General features: G+C 38.6%; 1 protein-coding gene across 2 annotated transcripts; it reads right to left on the bottom strand.

Annotated features, from left to right (window-relative positions):
* Positions 1-3,970: 3,970 nt before the first annotated feature.
* On the bottom strand, positions 3,971-27,795 carry hsd17b12b (hydroxysteroid (17-beta) dehydrogenase 12b). Of its 2 annotated transcripts, XM_062989772.1 has the most exons (13): positions 27,735-27,795; positions 24,937-25,112; positions 20,414-20,533; positions 14,223-14,269; positions 13,536-13,611; positions 9,975-10,082; positions 9,283-9,347; positions 9,135-9,179; positions 8,276-8,310; positions 7,769-7,850; positions 7,022-7,087; positions 6,785-6,934; positions 3,971-6,091 (listed from the first exon to the last, which is right to left on the bottom strand). In XM_062989772.1, the coding sequence occupies exons 2-13, from the start codon at positions 25,007-25,009 to the stop codon at positions 5,984-5,986; spliced, it is 975 nt and encodes a 324-aa protein (XP_062845842.1). In that variant the 5' UTR covers positions 25,010-25,112; positions 27,735-27,795; the 3' UTR covers positions 3,971-5,983. The 2 variants fall into 2 exon arrangements, with proteins under 2 accessions (XP_062845842.1, XP_062845843.1); XM_062989773.1 differs by lacking the exon at positions 27,735-27,795 and having other exon boundaries at positions 24,937-25,141.

Genomic DNA, 27,795 nt, shown 5'->3' with positions numbered 1-27,795 from the left:
ACGTAGGGAGAGAGTTGAGCTGGGTCGTCTCCGTCAAGGCCATTGATGCAGCAATGAAGATCCTTGATGTGTGGCAGGAAGTCCAAAAGCCACTCTTATTGAATAAAACCAGTTATGTACAGTTCGGAAAAAGTGAGGTTTAAAACCTGGACTGTTTTGTTTTTTTCAAACAGATGCTGTACTGTACTTTAAATTTCCACTCATGGACTAAGTACTCAAAGAACAGTGGGTTCAAATGCAAGTCCTGGACTGATTCTAAGAAACAGAGCAGTTAGCATTGGATGCTTAAGGGCCGTTCAGACAAAATGCCAGTCCTGAGCTGCTTCTTCTTCCAAGAACCATGGATTCAAAAAGCCAGTCCTGTGCCAATTCTTCCACCAAAAATACTTTACAGCAGCAATTTATTTTGACAGATATTTTCTAACGTCTAATCCTCGCTTCTTCTTGTTCGCTTTCTGTCTTGAGTGCTTCTAACCAGCAGCCCTAGTGATGCTTTATATAGACCAAGGCTTCCCACTCTCTTCTGCCTCACTGCCTGCTCTCTCTCTCTCCAGCCCCTCCTATCTCAGTACGTTCTCACACTTCCGATTTCCATTCCGATCCTCCGGAATCTACGCTGGCCCTCCCCGGAAACTAACCAAAAACTGGCTTGGCAGTGAGGGGAGAACATTCTGGATTCTGGATTTGGTAAACGAAGGTCTCAGAGACAGATACGACTTTTGGAATGAAAAGAAACGAAGAGCATTGTGAAGACGAACTGTTAAACAATTACTGCCAAATGTAGATGTAGAGTCATTTTAAGGCTTGAATACATAAGGGACTGCAGGATCAGTGTGTGTGGGTGTGCTGGCTGATCTGAATCTTTAGATCTATTTCAGAGCCAAGACTCAAAAAGAAGCAGAACAGATACTTGTGTATATAGAGTAAATTCAGAAAGAATTCAGATTAGGTCTATAAAAAATGTGTAAAGGAACACCAGTGGCCACAATGAACATCTCTGGGATTATATCTTTGAGAGATAGGCATTTTCTTTCTGACTGAATAGGCACATGTTCCCACAGACACACTCCAAATCTTGTGTAAAGTTCCCAGTCATCCCTGGACAGTTCAGATTTCTCAACATGCTCTCAGATTGACGATGATGAAACTGAGAGAAAAGCCAGCAGTCGTTTAAAAGCATGGCTGGACGACCGAAAAGTAGCAGAATGAACTGCACAACAATCACGTAAAGCTCTACAGCTAAAAGCAATTTTGAACAACCGTAAGCTCGTGTACGTTGCATGAACAGCAGTGCAGTAGAGCATCCGGCTCATCCCACTGCCCACTACAGGTAATCGTCAAATACTGGTATAAAGCAAACTGTTTTTGCAACGTGTTGCCAAGCTGGATCTCATTTCTGTGGACGCCGAAGCTCGAAAAAGTGTTTGACCATGATTCCTCATCAAATCGTGCGTGACCTCTGCGCTCTTCCCTCCTGTAACAGAACTGAGCTCATCAAGTGCTCGTTAATTAACTGACGAGTTGAATCGGAGAAAACATGAAACCCTGCGCTGCTGTGAGTGTGTAGGAGCCGAGTAGATTTTGGCAGCCCCGCCATCCCATCTGCTTCGCTCTAACGCAGGTCCATCTGGCGTTAGCTTACCAAGCACAAAGCCAAAAAAGGCATGATGGTCAACTGGCAACCCTATTAAAAACCTTGGTATCTAATGTTACATTTATTTGTTTTATGATTACGAAGATTCTTAATGATTTTAAGCACATATCGAAGGTCAGAGGGTTTCATTCAGATTTTATTGTATTCAGTAGTCGTGTAGTAACGGAAGAGAGACTCAATTTGTTTGACCTTTAAACGGCTATAAACAGTGAGCTTTTACGTTAAATGTATGACAAGGGTATTCAAGAGGTCAACTACAGTTTACATACAGATGTAAGGGACATACAGTGTATCACAAAAGTGAGTACACCCCTCACATTTCTGCAGATATTTAAGTATATCTTTTCATGGGACAACACTGACAAAATGACACTTTGACACAATGAAAAGTAGTCTGTGTGCAGCTTATATAAAAGTGTAAATTTATTCTTCCCTCAAAATAACTCAATATACAGCCATTAATGTCTAAACCACCGGCAACAAAAGTGAGTACACCCCTAAGAGACTACACCCCTAAATGTCCAAATTGAGCACTGCTTGTCATTTTCCCTCCAAAATGTCATGTGATTTGTTAGTGTTACTAGGTCTCAGGTGTGCATAGGGAGCAGGTGTGTTCAATTTAGTAGTACAGCTCTCACACTCTCTCATACTGGTCACTGAAAGTTCCAACATGGCACCTCATGGCAAAGAACTCTCTGAGGATCTTAAAAGACGAATTGTTGCGCTACATGAAGATGGCCAAGGCTACAAGAAGATTGCCAACACCCTGAAACTGAGCTGCAGCACAGTGGCCAAGATCATCCAGCGTTTTAAAAGAGCAGGGTCCACTCAGAACAGACACTCAGTTGGTCGTCCAAAGAAGCTGAGTGCACGTGCTCAGTGTCACATCCAACTGCTGTCTTTGAAAGATAGGCGCAGGAGTGCTGTCAGCATTGCTGCAGAGATTGAAAAGGTGGGGGGTCAGCCTGTCAGTGCTCAGACCATACGCCGCACACTACATCAAATTGGTCTGCATGGCTGTCACCCCAGAAGGAAGCCTCTTCTGAAGTCTCTACACAAGAAAGCCCGCAAACAGTTTGCTGAAGACATGTCAACAAAGGACATGGATTACTGGAACCATGTCCTATGGTCTGATGAGACCAAGATTCATTTGTTTGGTTCAGATGGTCTCAAGCATGTGTGGCGGCAATCAGGTGAGGAGTACAAAGATAAGTGTGTCATGCCTACAGTCAAGCATGGTGGTGGGAATGCCATGGTCTGGGGCTGCATGAGTGCAGCAGGTGTTGGGGAGTTACATTTCATTGAGGGACACATGAACTCCAATATGTACTGTGAAATACTGAAGCAGAGCATGATCCCCTCCCTCCGGAAACTGGGTCGCAGGGCAGTGTTCCAGCATGATAATGACCCCAAACACACCTCTAAGACGACCACTGCTTTATTGAAGAGGCTGAGGGTAAAGGTGATGGACTGGCCAAGCATGTCTCCAGACCTAAACCCAATAGAACATCTTTGGGGCATCCTCAAGCGGAAGGTGGAGGAGCGCAAAGTCTCGAATATCCACCAGCTCCGTGATGTCGTCATGGAGGAGTGGAAAAGCATTCCAGTGGCAACCTGTGAAGCTCTGGTAAACTCCATGCCCAGGAGAGTTAAGGCAGTTCTGGGAAATAATGGTGGCCACACAAAATATTGACACTTCAGGAACTTTCACTAAGGGGTGTACTCACTTTTGTTGCCGGTGGTTTAGACATTAATGGCTGTATATTGAGTTATTTTGAGGGAAGAATAAATTTACACTGTTATATAAGCTGCACACAGACTACTTTTCATTGTGTCAAAGTGTCATTTTGTCAGTGTTGTCCCATGAAAAGATATACTTAAATATCTGCAGAAATGTGAGGGGTGTACTCACTTTTGTGATACACTGTACATGTCATGTCATGTCAGCAACACTGAAGAGACTTTGACCCCCATGAAATAGAACATTTGGCCCCACCACCCCACACGGTTATCTAAAAAATAAAACATCATGCATACTGTGGGACTCACTATCTGCTGCTAGGCTGATGCTCTGTGAGAAAAGTGCACAGGCGTCTGAATCCCAGAAATGCAGAAGTCTGAACTAATGAATTACCGCTGCGCCACCCGAGCGCCCACTGTGCCAGACGCTTGTTAATGGTTATTAAAAGCAGCTAATCAAAGCCTAGAGCTATGAGTTGATAGACATAAACTAAATATTAATTTGCTGTATGTATATTTAAACTTTTTCCCCTTAAGTTTGATCACATATTTTACAGAGACCCACAATAAACATACTGGTAGTAATATGTGTTTTAATCTTTCAGTCACAGAAAAGAAGGTTGCAGAAATAATCGCATGACAATTGTCCCATAAGAAGTTCATGTACACATTACATTCACTAAAAAGTAATTTTATAAACATTTAAACACTCAACATACAATGAAATCTGATTACATCACTTAAATGTCATTTAAATCAGCTTGATAAGCACGAAACTCGAACCAATATAAGAAAGCATTCCATTTATTGCTGTCAGGCCAGTAAGTTCAATTCACACCACAAACGGGACAATTTGCTGATCTAAAAATTAAAATAATAATAACACACACACGCACACAACAACCCAGCAACACAGAATATTACTAATGAAATAACACCGACTATAATGCGGGACTGTTTAGGGTAAAACGGCAAGCATAACTGACCAACTGTGCAACACTATTCCTTTTTCCCCTTTGCCAATTCAATTCCTCTGTGCTGGCAAGGCAAGCCGCAGACTAGCACCCGCCCCCTCCGAGACGCGTGCAGTCCTCGGCTGCTTCTTTCCACCCGCCGGCGGTGGACTCTCTCAGGAAATAGGGAAACAATTAAGTGCTTTGGAATACTGTCAGTCAGAAAAGCCACATAATAAACAGGAATGAAAGAGTGTTAAAAGATGTAATAACATCCATAAAAAAAATCAATACTGATCAATACTGGAGCAAAGTGGAGACAGTAGGGGGAGACACTGAGGTCAGTCCTGGAATCTTGGGCTCAAAATCTAGGGCTTATTTAACACCTGGATGTACTATGCATCAAGTATCAGGAATTAATCTGAATAAGATCAATAAAGTACCAATAATACAATTTAATACAATTATGTTTTTTGAAGATTTTTACACAATTTTCACAAGGTTAAGCCAATAACATAATACGAACGCTTGTCATGAAGCTAACAAAGTGTCATTAATATATATATTAATACTGTCTTTGCTCTGACTCAAGAGTACATTTTTCATTAAACTGCTCTGCCATGACAGTCCGGGGATAAACACACTCACACGCTAGGTCTATGTGCATCTTTCTGCTCTGGAATGCAATGGGTTTGCATTTACATACTTGCATTTAGTATGTTCTCTGCCTCCTAGCCTTGTTGGAACACAGACGGCATCGCATTTGTAATCGCCTATAGGCTGGTATGGATTAGATATGTTTGCTTGTGTAAATTTAGTTCAAAATATTACATTAAAATGCATGTGGTCGATTCCTTGTGTTAAGACGTGGTCACGAAAGCAAGATATTAAATGCCACAGCACGTTTAGTACAGAAAATCTAAAAACAAGAAGCAGTAAGTGTTGTTTGTATGTCGGGCTGCATGATACAAGCAAGTCTATATCAATTTACTCAATTTATTATGAGGATACAATTCAGATACGAGATGCATGAAACACCCAGGTGGCCGACAGTAATTTCACTCTCTCTGATTTTCCAGCCCCGCTACACCTAACTCACCTCACCAGCTAATTCTGAAGTCAAATCAGGTTGGACATAAACACCTAACTCAACAGTCTAGTGTGCTGAAGCCCTCCAGGATTTCAGAGAGAAATCCGTTAGAGAAAAAAAAATAAAGGGGGGGATCAGCACTGTCATAGTAATTTAATCCCAGAATAAGCTTCGTGTTTCCGAGAGCAGGGAATTTCACACTGCTCCGCTGGTGTGAATGTGAATTAAAGCTGTACTGACAGTAAAATGGACTTCAACATTAAGCTACTTGAACTGAACCTCTTTTATTAGCTAATTTATTTAGAAATGTTTCCCAATTTTGGTTAGCGACGAGACTGAAATGTTTGGACGATCGCTCTGGGGCTGCGGTAAACACAGATCCAAACGATCCCAAATAAACCGTTCAACAGGAGCAGAGTAGCCGAAATCGCTACAGACGTTAAACAGAGACGAGGAACAAATTGTTCTAGAATTGGTGGTTGGTCAGTTCATCTCTTCCTCTCTGCAGTTCTTCCATCATGCCCCTTGTTTTTTTTCCTGACCTCATCAACCCCGTTTCTGTTTCTTCAGGTACCGGGTGCGCTGAGACAGACCCATTTTCATGACGTACATGTCGAGCAGTCGTGCAGGAAGCAGAGAGGTCATAGCCCAGCCCTGCAACAATAATAAAACACGATAAAATGCATCAGGAGTGGAGCAGAAATGTACTGTAGCTGTTTAAAAACCCAAAACACAAATCTGGTTCCCCTCTGTCAGTGTGACACTCAGGTGTGCTGCCTAAACTGGTACCGAGACCCAGTAGATCCATCTACAAACTTACAGTCTGTGGTCATTACTCATGTAATATGTGGCATTTTGGAGTGTGTCTGTGGCAATTTAAGCCTAATTAATAAATTAAATAAGGCTAGGCTTAGAACTGAAGTTCCAATTCATCTCACAACTGTGTGCACTGTATATGGCATGACATGCTGGCCAGTAACAGTAACCAATCATGAGGATTGCAATGTCCCATTATGATTGCCAGTAGGTAAATTTGGAATGAATTCAGAGTCATCTGGCCAAACCATTAGTGGGATCCCCAATTTAAATTCTACAGTAATTCTACATTAGTGCTAGATCACTGGATTTGATCGCCAACATGAAAAAACGTCCAGTTTAATCCACTTTCTAACAGAACAAGCACACACACACACACACACACACACACACACACACACACACACACACACACACACACACACACACACTATCGATCTGTTCATTCTAGGCTTGTGAACAGCAGCTTAACGTGGTTCCACCCGCCAGCAAACACTGTATAAACTGGTAAAGGTCAGGACAAGTTCTCACCAGGACGGCGTGAGGCAGGTAGCCGTTAGTTCGGCTCTGAAGACCCACAGTGCTCAGCTGCGCCGACACGTAGCGCTCAGGGGTGGGAATATTTAGAGAGGCGCGCTTGATGTTACTCATCTTGGTGGTCACATAGAAGGGTAGCACACTCTAGAAAATATTAATTATGTAGTTAAAATAATTATTTTTATACTCTTGTTTTGACTGAACACTTGAATCTGTAGAAAAGTCTTGTACCTGGATGATGACACCCTTGCTTCTGTATTCAGCATCAAGCCCACGAGAGAAGAAGTCCACAAATGCCTGGTGAAAAGCAATTCCATTTATTGTTGGTCACTAAACAGCGTTAAATAAGGAAGGTTGAAGGGCATCAGAGTAAAAACAGGTAATTCAGGTATGTGGTGGTTACCCGTAAATATGGAAATTTAAAAAATAATGTTAATTTCAGAAATTAATAAAATAAAATGCACTTTTTTATTTTCATAAATAAAGATCAACTGTATAATGCATATTTTAACAACAAAAGTCTTAAGCCGTAGTCAAAATTACATTTACTTAAGAGAATTTACCCAAACGGAGTTTCCAGACTAAAGGCTTCTGGTAAGAATAAACTTGGCATCATGCTTTCTGACTTTAAAACGAGTGTTGAAACCATGGAGAGTAAAGTTTGTTGCAGGTGACTCTCTGAAGCACCTCTGACCCACCATAAACCCAGAAGGCTTCGGCTGCTCGGGTGTTTACAGTTTAAATAAAGCTGCCGTTTTCTTAGTCACTTGGCGTCATCAGTTAATTGGCACTTCTAGGCTGGTGAGTCATGTGACATTTGTGACTCAGGCCACCAGGTTAAATGTAATTGAAAATGGCCATTCATTCATATTAAGGGTGATTTTAGTATCTCCAGTTAGCCTGACTGCATGTCCTTGGACTTGTGGGAGGAAACCGGATCCAGGGTTATTAAGGAAATAAAAGTGTGAGTGAACTTGCCTTGGATGAAGAGTAGAGGGTGAGGAGTGGTAACGGGTTCATGCCACTAGCAGAAGCGAGGTTTAAAATGACTCCTTTAGATCTAAAAGAAAAAGCAAAATGCAGCAATGAAAAAAAAATCATTTTTGATTGTTTGAATTTTTCTGGTCTGCAAACCTGCCTGAATGCCCTTCCTGATGCATCTCTACTTATTTGACTTGTGTTTAAGACCGGCTGGCCAATGGCAAGGCTTTACGAAACCGCCCTCCCCAACAACCCCCCCCCATCCTTCTCAGACATTGCCGATCATGTCTGTGTAGAAGCCCGACCTTCTGATAGCACAGCTGATATTTAAACCCCGGGTCTCAGCAGTAATGAGCTAGAATGTTTTCGTGGAGCTATGGCGCCCTCTTGTGGTCACTAATGCACTGACACTGTATTTGGTCCTTATGCTATATAACTTCTTTCTAAATACCAGATTAAAACGAGTCCTCTAGATAAGCAGATTTAAATAATGTAACTACTCACCTCTCAGTCATCCTGGGCAGAACGAGGCGAGTCATCTGAAGTACAAAGGAGGGGGGGGGGGGGGTGACAAGAATTATATTAAGAATTATATTAAGAATTATATTAAGAATTATATTAATTGCAGAAAACAACAGAACTAACAAGGCATGTTTAAAATCACTACATATATGAAACCTGCAAATCAAGTGCAAGTGTGATAGACACCACAATAAACTAGAAGTGATGGCTGAGATTGTACAAAAATGTTACATTTGGTCCAAAGGTGGCAGCAGAGACTGTGGAATAAAATCTGTGTTCTAACAGTGTCTATCAGACCAGGAAGATAACTCTTCTAAACAAGTCTTTGTTTCTATATTAAGCTCAGTTGATAAGGACTTTGAGAAACCAGTCTTGCTTTGGTTCCATGTAAGTAGGTGCCATCCTAAAAAGATTTGCGTTAAACTGTCAAGATTAAGTTTCCTTTACAAATGTCATTAAAATATCAGCCTAAATGTGCCAGAGCGTTCTTTGCATTAATGTTTTCACTGATTACGGGGAACGCTTTAGTACTGTCTGTAAACTAGCAGCACAATTTTATGATGCTCGCGAAATGTAAGTGGATAGAACAAAAGTGGTTGAGTAGTTGTTTCACCTCAGTGTATATTAATCAACACAAGTCATTAATACAGTCATCTAAATTTAATTACTTTTTTTAAGCACAGCAACTTTTTAAGGTCATAGAGATTTAAAACTGGCTTTAGTTATAATACATAGATATAGATATAAATAGATAGAGAGAGAAGGGACAACTGTGCACATTTTATTTTTGGATGACCTGTTCTTAACACCACGTTCAATAGTAAAAATACGTTCTACTGACCTGACACACAGAGGTGATGTTGATGTTGACCATACTGTTGACGAACTGAAACAAAGAGACACGACTGTGTTGATTCAGGAACGAACACAGCAAAACATAAAATCAATTATAACGGAACAGTTACATTAAAGTAAACAACGCTACTCACATGATCAAGATCTGGGACGTCCAGGAAGAACTCGGGGTGAGAATAAGACACTCCGACATTATTAACTGTAAGAAAAATAAATGCAGGCGCATTATAAATAAAACAACCTGATTTCCTTTGTCCATGTCTTTAACGTGTGTGCATTTATTCCACTCATTCCACCATGTTTTTCAACAAAATACTGTATTTAATATTATTTTATAACAAACGTCATTTTGTTAAATGTACAAAACATGTGAAACTTCTTTTGGGCCCTGAAAATAATTAAGCTAAATAATTAATTCCTTTTTAAGCTGCAAATCTAGAAGAAATTTCCAAAAAATACGTCGTTAAGCATTTCTGACTAAAATCTTTTATTTTTCATTACCAGAATTATTACCAGCTTTAAAAACATCTGATTGAACCATACACAACAGGTTTTTTTTTACTAAGAGAATTCCTGTAACAGAAACAGCTCATCAGATGCGTCCAGCAGCCAGCAGGAGGCAGCAAACACTCAGAAATGTTCAGACTTCAACAAACGGAATCTCCTACTGTATTCATGCCATAGGTTTATATATTATATATATTTATTTTATACTTAGTCCATACCTAGAACAATTTGTCCGAAATGACACCACAAGGAACAGAAACACCCAAACTGAGCTTCCTACTGATTCATTATTGCAGATGTAAAGATGAACATAACATACCCAGGATCCCGATTTCAAGACCAGCCAGTCCAGATTCAATCTTGGAATAGATGTCCAAAGATCCGAAATCTACAGAGATGGTTTTGGTCTCCACGCCGTACCTGCTCCCTGAAAGACCAACAAGAGAAATTATTTTAAAAAACGTAAAACATTTCTAGAAGTCAAGAGACCATTAGGAAATGAGAGCAATGCAACATCAGTGACATCAGTAGAAAGAATCACTGAAGCAGAAGAACAAAGCCACACTGCATGGACAACAAAGTAAATAGCCACTGCATTTAAAATACCTTCACTTAATGTTGAGCCTAAATAATTACATGGAGCTTAAACAATCATAAAGGTTAATAATGAATTTTAAATAACCACTTTCTGCAATTGTGGTGAGCATAAAGCACTGACATTTATTTTTTATTCTATTAGGATTTTAACACGTTTTACACACTTTGGTTACATTCATGACAGATCAGGTAGTTACTGCTTACACAAAATTCATCAATTAAAGTGTATCTCCAATTCATCTCACTTGCAAACCCACGCAGACATGGGGAGAACATGCAAACTCCACACAGAAAGGACCTGGATTGCTCCACCTGGGAATCAAACCCAGGACCTTCTTGCTGTGAGGTGATGGTGCTACCCCAGAAATCTAAGGGTACAGCGAGCTCACCAAAATGGGCAGTTTCGACTGGTCTGTGGAATCTTGACAAATCTGCAGCAATTACATAAAGCAAAACCTTTCCAACACCTTAATAATGTAATTAGTTCTAAAAGCAAAGTGGGGTCCTGCCCCTGTATTAATATGGTGTTTCTTATAAACTGGTCAGTGAGTGTAAATACTAATAGATAACAGAAACAAATGAAAAGCAGGAGCTGAATGTAATATTACAGTTTAGATCTATTTATAAGTTTCTGGATCTAATGTCTAGTGTGGCTGCAGGCACTGCAGATTTGCATGACGTACGCATTAAGCAACGTACACGTGGCAGTTTATCCTCTGAGCAGGACAGAAGTGCAAAAGTAGCACAATTCTGTTGCATCTGCATTTGGCAACCCTGTCTGAGGAAAGGTCTCGAAGGATCTCTGGACTTATTTGCTCTGATAGCAGCACCAAGGTCGCATTATTCACTGCATGTGCCCGGCATTAACTCGTTTAGTTTGAAGGCAACAGACAAGAGCTGCCACCTGCACCCTGATGGTGATGATTTAACTTGTAAGTGTGTATGTGTTATTAAACCACATTTAATATACTTTTTTTAGGTGGAATATACAAATTAATCTTATACTGGAACCTCGTAACCTTTTCACTCGTGTAGTAATGAATTCAGGAATGTCTACACATGCTTAAGCACACGTATCTATAAGTATTAGAGTAAAACAGAAAGAAAATACAGATACCAAACAAAATAAGAGATATAAAGGTCGAAATACAGTAAAAAAAAAAACAAAGCGAGGGTGGGAAAAACTAAGAGGACAAGAAAGGTAGAAAGAAATAAAACTAGAACTAGAGTGAAAAAGTTAGAATGAACAGTGAATGAAAGATCAGAGGCAAAGCAAAAAAGAGAAGAGAAAGAAATTGGGGAAAAGTGAAAGACCGACGTCTATTTATTACCTACATTAAAGCACAACACAGAAACAGGAACAAAAATGTACACGACATAGACAGAGCAACAGCAACATTTACAACATGCAAATTAGGCATGATGTAATACAGTGACGAATTCCAAGTGACCGGCTCCGGTAGATCCAACCCACCAAACAGATGCTGTGAGAGTTTACCATCACATCACTACACTTCAGCAGTGTCACACTCTACATGCATAAGAAAATAATTGCATACAAATGCATAAGATCACCATGCACAATGCTCCCTAGCTGCTAGAATGGTTAAAAGTGTGAGTGTGATGCCACTGGATTCAAGCAGAGGTGCAAATCTAGGGTTCTCAGTCATGTTCTAAAAAAATTAAGAGAAGAACCTTTAATGCCATTATACTTGCGTACAACGAAACTTAGTGTGATGCTCTCCAGAAAAGATAAAAGAAGAAGAAACAGTATTTACATAACATCTGGATATTCACAAATGATGAACCAGAACAACTGAAGTATGAATTACAAAAATAAATTTAATAAATGATGGCAATGTGCAGTCCAATTTCAATATGGTTTATGCATGACTGAGTAAATCGGTTGTACGGAGATGTGCAAAATACACAGTGTGCAAGATGACAGTCTATGAGGGGTAATCAATGGGCAAAAAAAGTGGGAATTATTGCTCATGATTACATCTTAAATGATCACAGAGGCAAGTTATCACAAGACGTCATTTCTGCCTCCGTAACGTAGCACATCTGTGCATCACACGTGGTACACGTGCCATGCCAACCCACCCTCCTACTTTATTGCATCATATAAAACAATCTCTTTCTACCCTGTTATCAATTACTATTGATGCATTTAAACCATCATTAAAACGTAGTGCGTGTAAAATAAAACTGATATACGAAAGTAATGCAAACATTTACGTCTGTCTCTGCTACAGCTGGGCAAAGAAAAAAAAATCCCTGTCTGTTTTCTCCGCCGGCCCCTCCGTGACGTATCCCAGGATGCACCTCCATCTGCGATCATCCCTCTGTGTGTTGCAGCAGCCAGGCAACTCGGCTGGCACAGAGCCTGGCTTTCAGCGCGGCTCCAAAAATAGCTCAGTTCATTAACATCGGCACTCATTCAGTAGAGGGAGACACTCGCTGCCTCACACACAGGAGCGCCGCTAAACCCCCCCTCCATACCGCCCTACCCAAACCCCCCCCCCACTACCACCACCACCCCGATCACGATTCAGACTTTCTCTCTCTCTCACACACACACACTCACGTACACAAAGACAAAATGTGCCGTGTTTTACTGACAAACCTAATATTAACTGTGTAAATATACAAATATCATATAAAATAAGATATACATGTAACTCTGTTCTGGAATGTTCCACAACTAGCAGAGTATAAAAGGAGCTTCCACCAAAGGCTTAGTCTTAGCAAGCAAGGATTGATCGTGGGTCGTGGTTCACCACCTAGTGACAAACTTTCATGCCATGCACACAGTAAAGGTATTCGGTGCCAGAAGCAGTAAAGCAACCCCAAAACATCTGTGAACCTCCACCATGTTAGAGATAGCCAATCATCTCTGTATGTAGACGCCTGGCCAGCCCTGGATCCCAGCGATAGTGGGCTAGCATGATTTACTGTTGCACCACTGTGTAAAAAATTACTATATTATATGTTACTATGTTTGTTTGGCAAAATATAAAAGAACTAATAAAAGAAATAAACACTCTTTGATACTTCCATAGTGATCTATCCATGTTTCACTTTGTCGTGGTATAAAGGGCTTATTAAAGATCAATCGGAGAGAAAAACAAAGACCAATTCTTGACTTCTGGATTGATTAGATTATGTTAAATAAACAATAACATCCATGCTATTTTAGCATCGTCATTTTAGCAATTGTATTTGGCTTGTACATTTTCAAAGCCTATAAACCTTAAACTGCAAATGTAAGAACACGTACCGATAGATTTGGACACCTCGTCCAGCTTCTCCTGAGTGCGACTGATGAGAACGATGGCAAAACCTCGCCGGGCAAGCTGAAAAAAAAATACAATCTTTATACTCACTGCGATTCAGACTGCAACTGGTTTAATGTACAGCTGCTAGGCTCCACAAAAAAACAGATGGAATCTTGTTTGTACTGGCCACTACTCACTGGTTACCAGTACAAAAACACGAGGTGCGTGAAATGAAGCAGATTTGCCTGTGAATTTAATAGGGCCCTAAATATAACCTTAAAGTTAGGTGTGATGACAAACGTTTAATCAAAATCTGCAGCCCAATTTAGATCGAGGGCGCAAATCTGAACACACCTATAACCCAGCGCATATTTATAACCGTCCATAAAGCTTTTGTGCTTTTACAGTATTTTGCATGACATGAATCATTCCACTAGAGAATGAATCACTAAAAAACACTCGTGCTGAAGCGTTCTGTGCAGCACAACATGTCAGCAATTTCAAGCCACTATACGGTCAGTCATGGAAGAGGGAGGCGAGGGCTTCCTGCGAGCGCTGGTGCGGAAGGCGAGGACGCTGTACACTGAGAGAGGAGCGCGTTTCTGAGTCGAGTCTTCGCTTTTCTGATCTCCCTCTTTACCGATGACTCACTGTGATTTCTGTAAAGGGAGGAAGAAAAAAACCCTTACCTCCTCTGCATAGGCTTTCCCGATTCCATCCGTGGCTCCGGTTACGACTATTGAAAAGGGAAAAAAAGGAAAAGGAAAGAAAAGTTAGGAACATTAATCCATTATGTCAATCCATTACTTCAACAGACAAATGAGACAGACCTGTTATTAAAATAAAAATAAGACTGATTTAACTGATATTGTACATCTATAAAGACTTTTTCCAACAGTATTCCTGTCTAGAACATTTATAATGGAATGTAGAGACGTTTCAATGTCCTGGTGTGTCACAGTTATTTTTTATTATCAAGCTAATTTACAATCTACGTTGTAATGAGCTGCTCATATTTATTAAGTGCATCACGAATCCATATAACATTTAAAAAATCTAAACTAGGAATATTAAAATGTATTTATTAAAATTTGTTGCAAAAAAATACACAAGAACATAGAATATTATACCAATAGGGCAAATGCTAAATGAGGGGTGGTGTAGGGTGTGGTGAAGGGTATAGGGTGACCTGATCATTAATCCATGTCCTGAATGCACCATAAAATATGAACATGCACAAGCCACACGTCCATAATGAAAGATCTAGCAAAGGAAGCAAGTTTGGAATCTAAACGTTTCCTAATCTAATGATAACTTTGTCTAGGAGAGCGAAAGAAGAAGCACAGGATGCTGAGCGTGCTCCTGGGCCGCGCTCGCTCGGCCGTCCTTGCTTTACCAAGACAACAGTGCCTATTTTAAGCCATTTGCTCCAGCGCCCCCACTCTCAGCTCACCTCTTAGTAAAAAAAAAAAATAGCAAGAAAGGAGGCATGCAACGAGACAGCCTGGAGCAACGTTGTATTATTAAAAAGAGCAGAAACACCATGATTCGTGACGAGCCGCACCCGTCGCCCGGGCGTCCGGGGCACAGGCGTCACGTCGGGGCTCCTTGACCTTGCCGTGGCTGGTGTCAGAGTAGGCAGAGCGCTGATTAAAGATTCACGTGAGCCATCGACTGGAGAGTCGGAGGAGAGAGGAAAAATAGAGCGAGAGTGGGAGAGGGAGGGGAGTGAAAGGGGGATGACAAACAACAAGAAAGAGCTAGGGCGGGGCAGGCGAGGACTGACGCTGGGGGGCGGCTAAAAATAGAAAGAAAGAGTGAAAGGCAAAGAGCGAGTGCGGTGACAGTTAGAGGCCAGGGAATTATCTTTTATTCTGCGCTTATTTTCAGCTACGTTTCCGTTACGTAATCATGTGAGAATGTTTAAAAATACCGCATGAATAAAAAGCTTTGCTGTTGTTCTGAACAGGTCACGATTAGGTTTTTTTTCTAAAGTGGGTGTGGTCAGTGGTGCATCATGTCTGCACAAGGTCTGTTGTGCTGAATATTCACGTGACAGAGACCGCGTCACTAAATCTGCTGGAAATGAATAATGAAAAATGGTTTGGGTTTGGTGCTCGAGTGGCTCAGTGGCTTGATACGCAGGCTGTGTCTGAGGGCGGGCCGTTTGTACGGGTTGCTTGCTGCTGATGCAACTGCGACCTCTGCTGGCTGTTCGAGGCACCCGCACAAGAGATGGTTGTAGCGTAGAATAGGTTTTTTTTTTTCAAACCCTGGGTTTCGACCCTTAGATGAGTCAGTTGTTGCCTATTGATTAAGGTGCAGGACTAGTAATCGAAATATCGCTGGTTCAAGTCTCACCACTGCCAGGTTACCACTGTTGGGCCCTTGAGAAAGGCCCTTAAAATACTTTAAAATATCACTTTCAAATAAGGCAACTCAGCAGGAGCATTTTAAGGGATTTTAGAATTTAGACATGCCTTCTTCTCTGGAGTGAGAGACTGCTGGGGTTTCAGACAGACCAGATGTGTTTATAAAAATCTAACAGCAGATTTCATGTTTCTTTCTTTGTCTCCTCTATAGTGGCTATAATCAGAAGGGAAAGCGGTGATGTGATGAGAGTGGAGTCGAGCGTGATTTGTGAAGGGCTGTGAGGAGCGAGTGCGCCCCCTCTCAGCTCTCGCTGCTGCTGCTGCGGCTGCTGCAAAATAGACCGAGAGCTAAAAAAAGAACAGCAGATTAAAAATACCAGGCAGGCACTGCAGCCTCGTCTGGAATGGATGCAGCGCTTGAATACCGACGAGGCTCAGAATCCGCTGGCATCACGCGCCGGCCGCGCGTCTCCCTCACGTACAGACACGAAACCTGCATCCCGGGCATCGTTTTTAAATCGACACCTCGTTGCAGTAATCCGTGCCAGCGTGCCACCCTAGTGTTTTCGGACAACACCATTCAGTAAGAAACGCAGCACTGAATGAATGTGTGTTCACGCTCCTTATCCCTGCACAATTTTAAAACTGGCCTGTGGTCACTTCAGAAACACGCTACATGCACCATCCACATGAATTTCATCCCCCCCCCCCCCCCCCCCCCCCCCCAATGCAACACTCTCCTTCTTCAAGTACCTCAAAAACTTTAACCAAGGGTGGTGCCATCCTCGGCTGTTACGCAACGATGAGGCCTCTTCATTGGACACGGCAGACGATGCTTTAAAGGGTCCCCTGGGCCCCCGCTCGCACTACCGCTCTGCTTTAAATAGCATGGTATGCCACGTGCCTCTGTCAGCGTCTCTGTTCGCCCGGCATCAGCCGTGCTCTTCAAAGGGAGGGGGTTCAAACCGGCTGCTCTAAAAATAGCCCGCGATGCATTCAAGTTTTCCCCCGAGGCGAAGTGTTTTCAGAAAAGGAGGGGAGGAGAGGAGGGGGGGTTCGGGGAATCTATGTGGACGTCTCCTGTGCCCAAGCGTACAGTGCAGCAACACTGCAGCAATTCATAAATATTTGTTAATGAAGCATTCATAAGAAGCTGCCGTGGAACTTTTTAACAGATTAAAAATGAAATGCAAATTAAAAACGCGCTTATTACAAGACCTGTAATTATTTACTATCAAACGAGAAAGGAGCTGCAGACTGCAAAAAAATTAAACAGTTAAATATATATTTGAATGGATGAATGGATGGATGGATGGATGGATGGACTGAGCCACTGTGCCACCTGTCAGGATGGGGGTGTGTTACTGCATTGTGGCCAGTCATTCCAGAATAACAGACCAACCACAACACTGATGAGGAATGTAAGTTGGTTCTTTTCCTATTAATAAATAGTGCATTGTTATGGTGGGACTGAACTAAGACAAAGTGTCTGTGTATTGATGTGCAAGTGTGTGTGTGAGTGTATAAATAGTTCGTTTGTACATGCAGGACCCTGCAGGGGACGAGCACATTGTTTCACGACTAATATAAGATTTGGTGAATGAAGCAGCTCGGCCGAACTGTACGACCGAGACACTAAAACTGAAAGCCAGGGCACGTGGAACCGAGGGTGCACATCACGAGAGACGGGAACACACGAGAGAACACGTGGCCAATGGCGTCGCTTCTTCGCCCGACCAATTACAGCCCGCCGTTCCGATCGCCTTCATTCACAAAAAAGTGAAAACGCAGACAGAAAGTGGTGTTCACGCATGAGGAAACTGTTAGACAGGAGCTAATAAAAGCTGTTTGTTCTTTGGAGTGTGAGTGAACCTAGTGCACGCACGTCGATTCTCATACAGTGTAAATGTGCACTCGCCGCTCCCTATGTATAGAACACGCGGCTTAAAAATAGAACGAGGCCGAGCTCCTGAAGCTAAATCGTACTGAGCAAACAGGAGTGAAGTCAGCTAGAAATAAACAGCCTGTAATGTACAACACAGGATTACAGCCCTATATATATATGGATATTGTACTTAAAAATAGGCATTAATATGGAGTTGATCCCTCTTGGTGGCCACAACAGCCTCCACTCCTCTGTGAAGCAAATTTGTGGAACTGTGCCCATTCCTTAAAAACAGGCATTTGTGAGGTCAGGCACTGAAGTTGGATGAGAAGGCCTAACTCACAATCAGGGTCCCGAAACATCCCAGATGTGTTCGACAGCGCAAGGGGGGTTGGGATCACGGCTCTGTGCAGGCCCCGTGAATTTTTTCCACACCAAACATGTCAAACCATGTGTTTGTGCCTGAACAGTGCACAAAGCGAGGTGTATATTTATTCTGAATGTGAAAAAGACCTTCCCCAAACTGTTGCTACAAGGGGGGAGTGGACTAACCGTTAATAGATGCACTTGTCAGTGTGCTTTGTGCAGGTCCCAAACCCAAACCCAAAATTAATAATCATATTTCATCATCCTAATGAATTAGAAATTATCCTAATTAATAATCATATTTCATCATCCTAATGAAATCATTGTGTTGTTATTTATTACAGTTATAAATAAAATGTTTTACAATGTAAAGTTAGTTGTGGTTTGTAACTATCTGTTTGAACTGTAAATTATTATTCAGTGGAGAAAGCAAATGAACAATCTGCAAACACATTCATCACCTGAAACCTGCTCAGGAGTGGAAACTGCACAATGTCTGCAATTACAATTATTATTTTAGTTATTCTTCATGTTAATAAATGACTATTCCTCATAAAATATTCTACACAATATGCACAATACATATGGCTTTAATTAAACAAAAAAGACAATTAAATAATTAATTGCAACATTTTAAATGTAAATAAATCACACCCGCACATAAATGTAAGCATTTGCTCAGCAATTTGTATTTTTAAACTTTTACTTTTATTTTGGTGGACAACTTTTTTTGTATGATTTAAATGACAAATTTAATGTACTGGCCTTCACATTAAACATAACTCTTATTTTAAACTAGGTAAATGCAGTAAACACAATCTGTAAATGATAATGTTTGCCAAATTCTTTACTGTTTTTAAAATTCAGTTTTATTCATTTTTTAATTCTTAAATGTTTCATATTTTTCAGTTTAATATATTCAGTGAGGAATGAACGGCTCTATTAAAACAGAATACCGAACCAAAAGGAAAACTGTCTTATTTAAACCTGTCACCTGGTAAATGTAAATAAATCTGATGTCACTGGGTCGTAGTAATTCCTAACATTTCGGTTAGAGAAAAAAAACTTTTGCAAATTACAGACTACAGGAAAATATATATACATAAATATAAATACAGTGTCAACAGTTTGATTAACTGTCAAATCATGATTACACTAACCATGCAGGACTGGGAGGACCTTTGGACTGCCACATAAGACAATTACTCAACTGTGGTTGGAGGACGACATGGGGTGATCCAGCTCACATCATGCCATTCTTATCAAACCTAGATTTGAAAGTTTTTTAAATGTTATCAACTACTCCTGAGCATGAAGACTTCCTGAACGACTGATTATAAACATTTAGGATTAAACATTGTTACAGGAATTGTTTATAATAGATGCTGTGAAAAATATACATACAACAACTTACGTATATTCATTTTGTGCCATGGCCTTCTAATTCCTCATTAGTACTGTAATTCTTATTGACTAGAGCAGCTGACTTTTGTGCACCCACATAAAGAGATGTAGTTTAACTTTACCCATAACACATACACCTTCTACCAATGACGAGAAGGAAATCCAAACTGTCCCATTATGCCAAAAAAGGACCAGATGGTCAGCTGTAATCCAGAAACCCCTAAAACACCGTCCACTGTCAAGCAAGCTTCATGTCCTAAGTTTAGATAATTTCAGTTGACCGCTTGAACTTGCTTGGCTGTGGACAGTCCCACCCATGTTCCAGTAAAGCAGAAGTCTAATGTAGACCAGCACATTATTTAAAAAATACAATAAACATAAGAATACATTTCACATGCATTACAATCAGACATACAAGTATGTAAACTTTCCATTTGAACTGTAAGAAGTTTACTGTGTGCATGAGTGAACTGTAAATACAGCGTATGGACAAAAGTATTGGGACAGTCGTTCTAATCATTGAATACATGTGTTTCAGCCACAACAGTTGCTAACAGGTGCAAAAAAATATCTATTATTTATAAGAAATAATACGCTTTACACTTTGCAGCAATAGTTCAGCATAAAGACCAGACCTCAGTCCCAATTACCAGCTTTGGAATAAACTGGAATATCGCCAATGCCAAAGGCAAATGCTCTTTTGACTAAATGGGCACAAATTCCCACAGACATACTTCAAAGTCTGGTGAGAAGTCTTTTCAAAAGTAGGGGTTATTTATAGCTTTTACTCTATTTTAATACCAAACCTATGGTCAAGTGTCCATAGACTTTTAGTGTATCCTGATGTACTAACCTGCCCATTTCCCGAGTTTGGAGGCTGTGACGAGGTTCCCGTTCCCACAGATCCACACCCGGAGGCCGAGCAGCAGTCGATACAGGACGCACACTGACACCCATACCACCGTCACAACACCTACCCAAAATAAAGGCACCTTCAGCTTCTCTAAAATATTTACAACATCCATAATAACAAAAGAAACTTTTCTGGTTCTCTAACAAACTCCTGCTTTCAAAAAACGTCAGTCTAATAACAGCTTAGCGCTACAGCGTCTAGTCTACACGCTGTCAGATTAACGCTGGCTGAATACAAAATACCACCCATACCCCTACATAGGTGCCCTACAAACTGTACACACGAATATTACTTGTGCCCTATTTGGTGCCCTAGTATACAATGCTGATGTATTTGACACAAGACCAACGGATTTTAGACCGTTTTGTTTCCGTATTGGCGTGACTTTATCGCACTGTGATTGGATGCACAAACTGTCAATCAGAATGCATGCGGCCTAAGGGGCGGGAATTGGCTCACCAGCAGCCAATACCGCAACAGTTAAGTGACCAGTATAGCCTACAAAGTGTAGATTAGCCTCGTACTCTACCAATATAAAAAATAATAAAAAAATGTTTGACGAATTTATTTTCAAATAAAAATAATTGCATAATTTATCGTTCTATATTGCAGGAAGAACTGTCACATGTTTGGACCAAATTATGATAGCAAGGTCAGAATAAAAAAGATGATTGAAGCATTCAGGCTGTTTCAGAGCTGAAATATGACCAAAAATATATCAAAGAAAAAATATATCAACACATTTTGTAGTAATTTATGTTTGTTGGCAGATGCTCAACAATAAAACATTTAAATTCACACTTGGAACTTTTCAGATGTTTTGGCACTGCAGTCTATTACGCTATCCGGGTTCAAATCACAGCTGTGCTATCGACCAGCTGGGCTTCTACATATAAATAACTGGCTATGTCTGAGAGAGAGTAATGCCCGAAGCCCTGCCATGGATTGACGCCCTTGTCCAGGGTATTCCTGCCTTGCTCAGGGGCAATAGTAAAAGGACGAGTACGCTGGAGAGAAAAAAGGAAACACTCTATAAACAGGGGGCAAAGGAGAGGCTCAAACCCAGGTCTCCAGGACCTCTATTGCTGTGCTGCACCCAAACTAGCAGCTGTGCCATCGAGCTACCTGATATTACAATATATCATACATTATAATCTTCTCATTGATAAGATACAATACCATTACTATATGTTATAAATATAGAATCTTAGCAGTAGTGGGCTAGCATATTTTACAGCTGCACCACCAGAGCGCCGTAATATTAACAAAAATAGTAATTCTAAGAAATTATACAATTCGGTTGGCTTAACTTTTGGGAAAACATATAAAAGTCATACAAAAAGTTGAATAATAAGAATATGTATGCAGTTGTTACATATATATAAATATACTTTACGTACAGTATTTCAATCATATTGTAATTTTTATTGCTAATCACTAATACAAATTATCTTACTGTTATTCATTTTCTACTCCAAATGACACTTTTTCGTATCATCTACAGTACAGTACAAAACAATTAATACATTTACTTGGTTGCATTTCAGTTTTCCAAAATATGACTTCTATTTTAAATGATCAAATAATTTAGATAAACTCTGTTTTAGTTTAGAGTTTTGCGTGTTCTTTTCTGTTTTACGGTGGGTTGCCACCAGGTACTCAGGTTCCCTTCTACTTTTTTAAAAATAGGGTGGATTGGCAGCTCTAAATTACACCTGAGTCGATCTGTGCTGGACTGCCACCCTGTCCAGGCTTCATTTCCACATTGTGCTCAGTATTGCTGCGAAGCACCAGACCAAATTTGATTGGTTTTTTTGTTCCTCCTCATGAGAGCATCCATAATGAGTATGACTGGTAAACTTCTATTACCTTGTTTACAGGTAACATTCCTGTCTAGGTCAAACATGTACATACACATATATGTTATGTTATACACTTATGTGTTGTTCCTACGTTTGTATAATAAAAGTTTGTTTTAGATTTTCTTAAATCTGCTGGGTGAAAGATATAAATACACTAACTTTTAATTTAACAATGTATAAACGTTCTATAATGTTATTTACCTTTTGGTATGGCCTCCTTAGTCACTGACTTTTCTGTGCCCATGGTTTGTTTGACTGCATGTATTAAAATGTACATGGAACAGTGGTCTTTACCCAAGGTTGTCAGAAACAAAACCCAAACTTTCACCTTTAATGCTAAGAGAAAATTGTTCTAAATGGTCAGATATAATCCAAGAACCACCAAACAAGCTTGTCATGTGTTAGAAGCTGCTGGATCAAGGGTGAGACTGTTAACAATCAAGCAACCTTCACATCAGCAAGGACAGAGACGGGTCGGCTTTATACTATATGTTATAGAGAAGAGAAAAGCCTGACACAAAGTTAAATGTCATTATACCACTTTCTACACTACTAAATGAATAAATTGGCTGTATGTATATTTTAACCCAGCAGATTAAAAACACTTTAAACTTTTAAAAGAACTTCAATTTGTGAAAGTTTATTTTTATGACAAAGACGTGTTTCAATCCTTCAAACACAGAAAAGATCAGCTGCTGAAATTAAAATCCCATAACAGCCATCACCCTCATGTGTACGTAAACTTAAGACCTCAGTACTACTGAACCTGTACATACGACATTACTGAAATACTTTATAAAATTATTTTATCATTATTTAGGTCTACCTCAGAGTTCATTTCAAATGAAATTACCTGAACCAAAAATGAATTACATTCAGAAAATCCTTAAACAAGCCTAAGTTTATTTTTATTATTATTATTATTATTACTACTACTATTGTTGTTTTTTATTACTATTTTTGCTATGAATAATAAATTAGGGTCACAGTGTGTCAAAGGCGTACCTAGAAATTTTATTTTCTATTTTATTTTATCTTCTAATCTATTGCAGATCATTACAAGCTCATTTATTTAATTTTATTCACTATAATAAATAAATGTAAGATTAGCTTGAGACGCACAAGAAAAACAAATAATTACATTTTATAAATCAGGTCTAAACATGGCCGGCCTATTCAGTGCCAGTTTTTTAAATAATAGAATTGTGATTTCTGCTATTGTGATTTAAAGTAATATACTGTGATTAAGAATTTTACTCTTACTCTTACTCTGTAGCCTTACAAATCAGGTATTTCTGTTTCTCTCTGTCCTGACCATCAGATTAAGCATTAAATTAAAAGTAGTGACAGCATATACTTTACAACTTTTTTCACCTTTTTAAAATCATAATGTGAACATTTTAAAATGTAAGTTTTAGCTCTTTTGTACATTGACACAAGCTACATACAGCTTAAAGTGAACAGATTTATATAATAGTGATTAAAGTACTGTACAAAATCATGATCAGAGAGACTATATGTGATTATATACTAAACTCTATAAAACAGTTATTGTGAATACAACTTGTTTCACTATTATTGTACATTAGTAAAGTAACGTCTTATTACTCCTAAAATAATTCAAGTCTTTTTGGTCATTTTTTCCTCACTTCTGTGTTTAAGATATTTATTATATTTCTGAGAATGTTTTCTTACTATTTTACTATTAACAACAGCAAATCTTATATTATATAAATGTATTTCTGTAAATTTAATGCTTTTGCCTCTTGTTTTTAAGGGGTTTGTTTATGTGTATGACAGGGATTATATGTATGACAGCAGGTCCAAAATCATATTTTTATTTAAAAGCAGATCAGAAGAATTGTAGGTCTATAGATGCCTGAAGTACCATTTATAGCTTAACCCCTTTAATTATTTTACATAATGTTTACATTCTTAACATTTTAGTATCATGTATTTATATATTAATAACAATAAAGTAATTCATCCTTAAAATATTATTATATAAATATAATATCAGTATAAATATTCCATTTTTAATTAAGCAATATTTTGCTGTGAACAATTTAAATATCATCTAAACTGACTGACAATTAGGCAAACCACAATACACTAAAATTATTATACAATTAAAATAAAAAATCAGTGTAGTTTTAAATAGCCAGTTTTATATAAGCAGCAGTCTGAGACTGCGGTCAGACGTGTTTACCAGTTTGACTTTGGTCAGACAACAGAAAAACACTTATGAGTCCATTAAAATGTTTTCAGACTGTTTAAAACAGGCAAAGCTGGAATAAATAAATTGTGAGTATTACATACAAGACAAAGCTTTATAATGTAGGGAAAACAGCAAACAGTACAAATGGGTTTAATTCTGGGTGATATTTAAATACCTGCTCTGAATTTTGAATAACACATTAGAAACGTCTAAATACTTTTATTTGTAATACTGTAAAGGAACAAAGACATATAGCAAAAAATGTATTTTAATTGTACTGTCTGTCTGTGTCTGTCTGTCTGTCTATCTATCTATCTATCTATCTATCTATCTATCTATCTATATTCATGAATAAAAATGTTTATGAGAATGAGTTGACTGACTTGCTGATGCAAAAAATGATAAAAGTGTCTGTGAGAGAAGATCATCTTCGGTTTCATGCATGTGCAACTTCATTGTAATTCATTCATTGTCTGTTTTGTTGCAGCTTTATCCTGGTCAGGGTCATGGTGGGTCTGCTTCATTTGGGCAAAAGGCAGGACATGTTGCCAGTCCATCACTGGGCAAACACACACACACAGGGCAATTTTAGTAGCACCAATACGTCTGACCGCATGTCTTTAGACTTGTGGGAGGAAACCGAAGCACTAACAATAAATTACATTTTAAAAAATCCTTAAAGTAGCCTGCTTATTAATGTTATTATCATCATCATCATCATCACTATTATTATTATTATTACTGATTATAATAAATCTAACTGCAAGCTGTCAGGTACTTGTATTTAATTTGTAATCAGGGTCACGGTGCACCAAAGGCATACCAAGAACAAATCTGCAGTCTATTGCAGATCATCACATCTCATTCATTTTTATTCACTTACTATAATCAATAAACATAAGATTAACATGACGTCCACAGAAAAGACAATAAATAATTGCAGTTTTATAAGTCTGACAGGTCTAAACATGGGCTACCTGTTTTTTTTTACCAGTTTACTAAATTATAGAATTGTGACTCTCAAATTGAAAAAGTTCAGTTTTAAATTTCAAGTCCATGTGTAACCTTACAGATCAGTTCATTTTGTTTCTTAGGTCCTGACCAACAGATTAAACATTCAAGTAAAACTAGTGCCAGTGTTTAAATAAAAAAAATAGCAAATTTTTAATGAATCTACCTATCTATCTATTTTTTTAAAATCTAAAGTTATATATAGAAACCGGAACACCCGGAGGAAAGCCACATGAACAAAGGGAGAACATGCAAACTCCACTCAGAAAAAAACCCTGGCTGCAGGGGGACAGTTCAGAAAGAACCCAGTTTTATCTAGAAACCACATATATTTTTTACAGAAAAGAAGTGTACTGTAAAATGTATTCTTTTCTTTTTTTTTTTTTTGCAATTGAAAATCAGAGATATCAGATAAAAATGTATTACCTGTTTTTCTAAATCAATTAGGTACAGCAATTTTAACATGTAATCCTTCAAAAAATCTTAAATTTAACAAACAGTGACAAAATTAATTTGCAATTTGTGAAATATACTATAGAATAAGTATTTTTTGTGTATTTTATTTCATTTTAATAATACTACAATACATAAGAATTTAATTTTGGAAGATTGTTTTAAAGGTGCAGTATGTATTTTTTGGGTTCAAAATTAAGTGTGCTGTGTGTTACCTGTAAAAAACATACATTTATCAGAGCTCTTGGTGAACATGTTTAATTACAGAGCTTCACCTGACAACAACTACTGATTTATAATTATTACTGATTTTAAACTAATAACACATACAGTATCAGCCCTGTTCAGGCTACCTTGGTAATAAATAATACAATACTTTGAATAAAATACATACATGAACAGTTTTAATAAATGTTAGATTATTTGTTATATCTAGAAGTAAAATATGTTTGATTTTGTTTAAAACTTATATATTTTAATTTCCTGTTGCTGTTACAATTCCATATTCTGGTCTTTTAACAGTTATTAAATTAAACTTAAGTATGACTTATTTTGCATTTGAATGAATCTACAAGCAGCTCGTTCAGGCTGCAAACAAATACATACAAGTATTGTTTTAATTAAAACTTTTAATTTTTGTTTAGTTTTTAAAACAGGTTAACAAATGCAAGTCGAAAACTGACCTCTGTACCTTTGTTCATAACTTTAGCAAATGTTGATCAATTTTCAAGATCCTTTCTCTGTTACATTCAGAATTACATTTGTAACACATTGATTATAGTTTATCTACAATACCTTGTGAAACAATATTTTATTAATAATATGACAACTTTACTTGTTAATAATAAAATGTAAATTCATGAACAAATTTTAAAAATATTGCAAGTGCAAGTTGAAGTCAATGTTCATGTAAAAATAATTTAAAAATTGATCAACATTTGCCAAGTTATGAGTAAAGGTCGAGGTCAGTGTTTAAATCATATCTATGAGCTCTACAATAATACAGACGTTTCCAGAATATGAACACAAGTGAGTTATTGAGTGCTCACGTCTAACTATTAATGTACTAACACCAGGATACATTAAAAAATCAGTCTGTGTGGAGTTTTGTATGTTTTCCTCGTGCTCTTGTGTTTTTGTCTCCTAAGCTGGATTGGCTGCTTGTAAATAAATGAAAATGGGAAGTAAAACTTTTGCATTTGTGATGTGGCTTCCTGTCAAGGGTGAATTCCGGCCTTGCACTTAGTGTATAAGGTAGCACCAAACCCAAAACTGTGCAGACATTTTCTCCTGCTCTTTTGGTGCAGTTTACTTAAGTTAAAGCAGAATAGTAATGCTTAATCAAGCATGAAATCAAATGTTAAACATTTGTATCTAACTAACCGTGTGTATGAAGGATTGATCAAACACGTTTAAACAGAGGATAATGTAAGTCAGTGTTCTGTATATTCTGTTTTTACTGGGTAATGCATGTCTAACCTCAGTTTTAAACCCTAATTTGTTTTATTTGTGCCAGTACTTTTATGGCAGTAGTATGGAACACTGAGACTCTTAAAATTAAAAATGTATTTAGTTTAGTAAGGGAGCTTGTACTACATAGGCTACTATTTTATTATTTAGAACTGCAGGCATATTTCCCTTTTAATGACTATTTATTATTACTGTAATTCTATAAATTATTGTAAATAATATTAAACATACAAAATAAGTAACTTACAGTTATTTGTAGCAGCTGTTTTCAGTTCAGAACTTCTTCATGCTGTGGTCAGGCTACAGAG

The sequence above is a fragment of the Trichomycterus rosablanca genome, chromosome 27, assembly GCF_030014385.1.
Source record: "Trichomycterus rosablanca isolate fTriRos1 chromosome 27, fTriRos1.hap1, whole genome shotgun sequence".
Lineage (NCBI taxonomy): Eukaryota > Metazoa > Chordata > Actinopteri > Siluriformes > Trichomycteridae > Trichomycterus > Trichomycterus rosablanca.
Note: the sequence above shows the minus strand (reverse complement) of the source record. Positions and strands in the feature narration are given on the sequence as shown.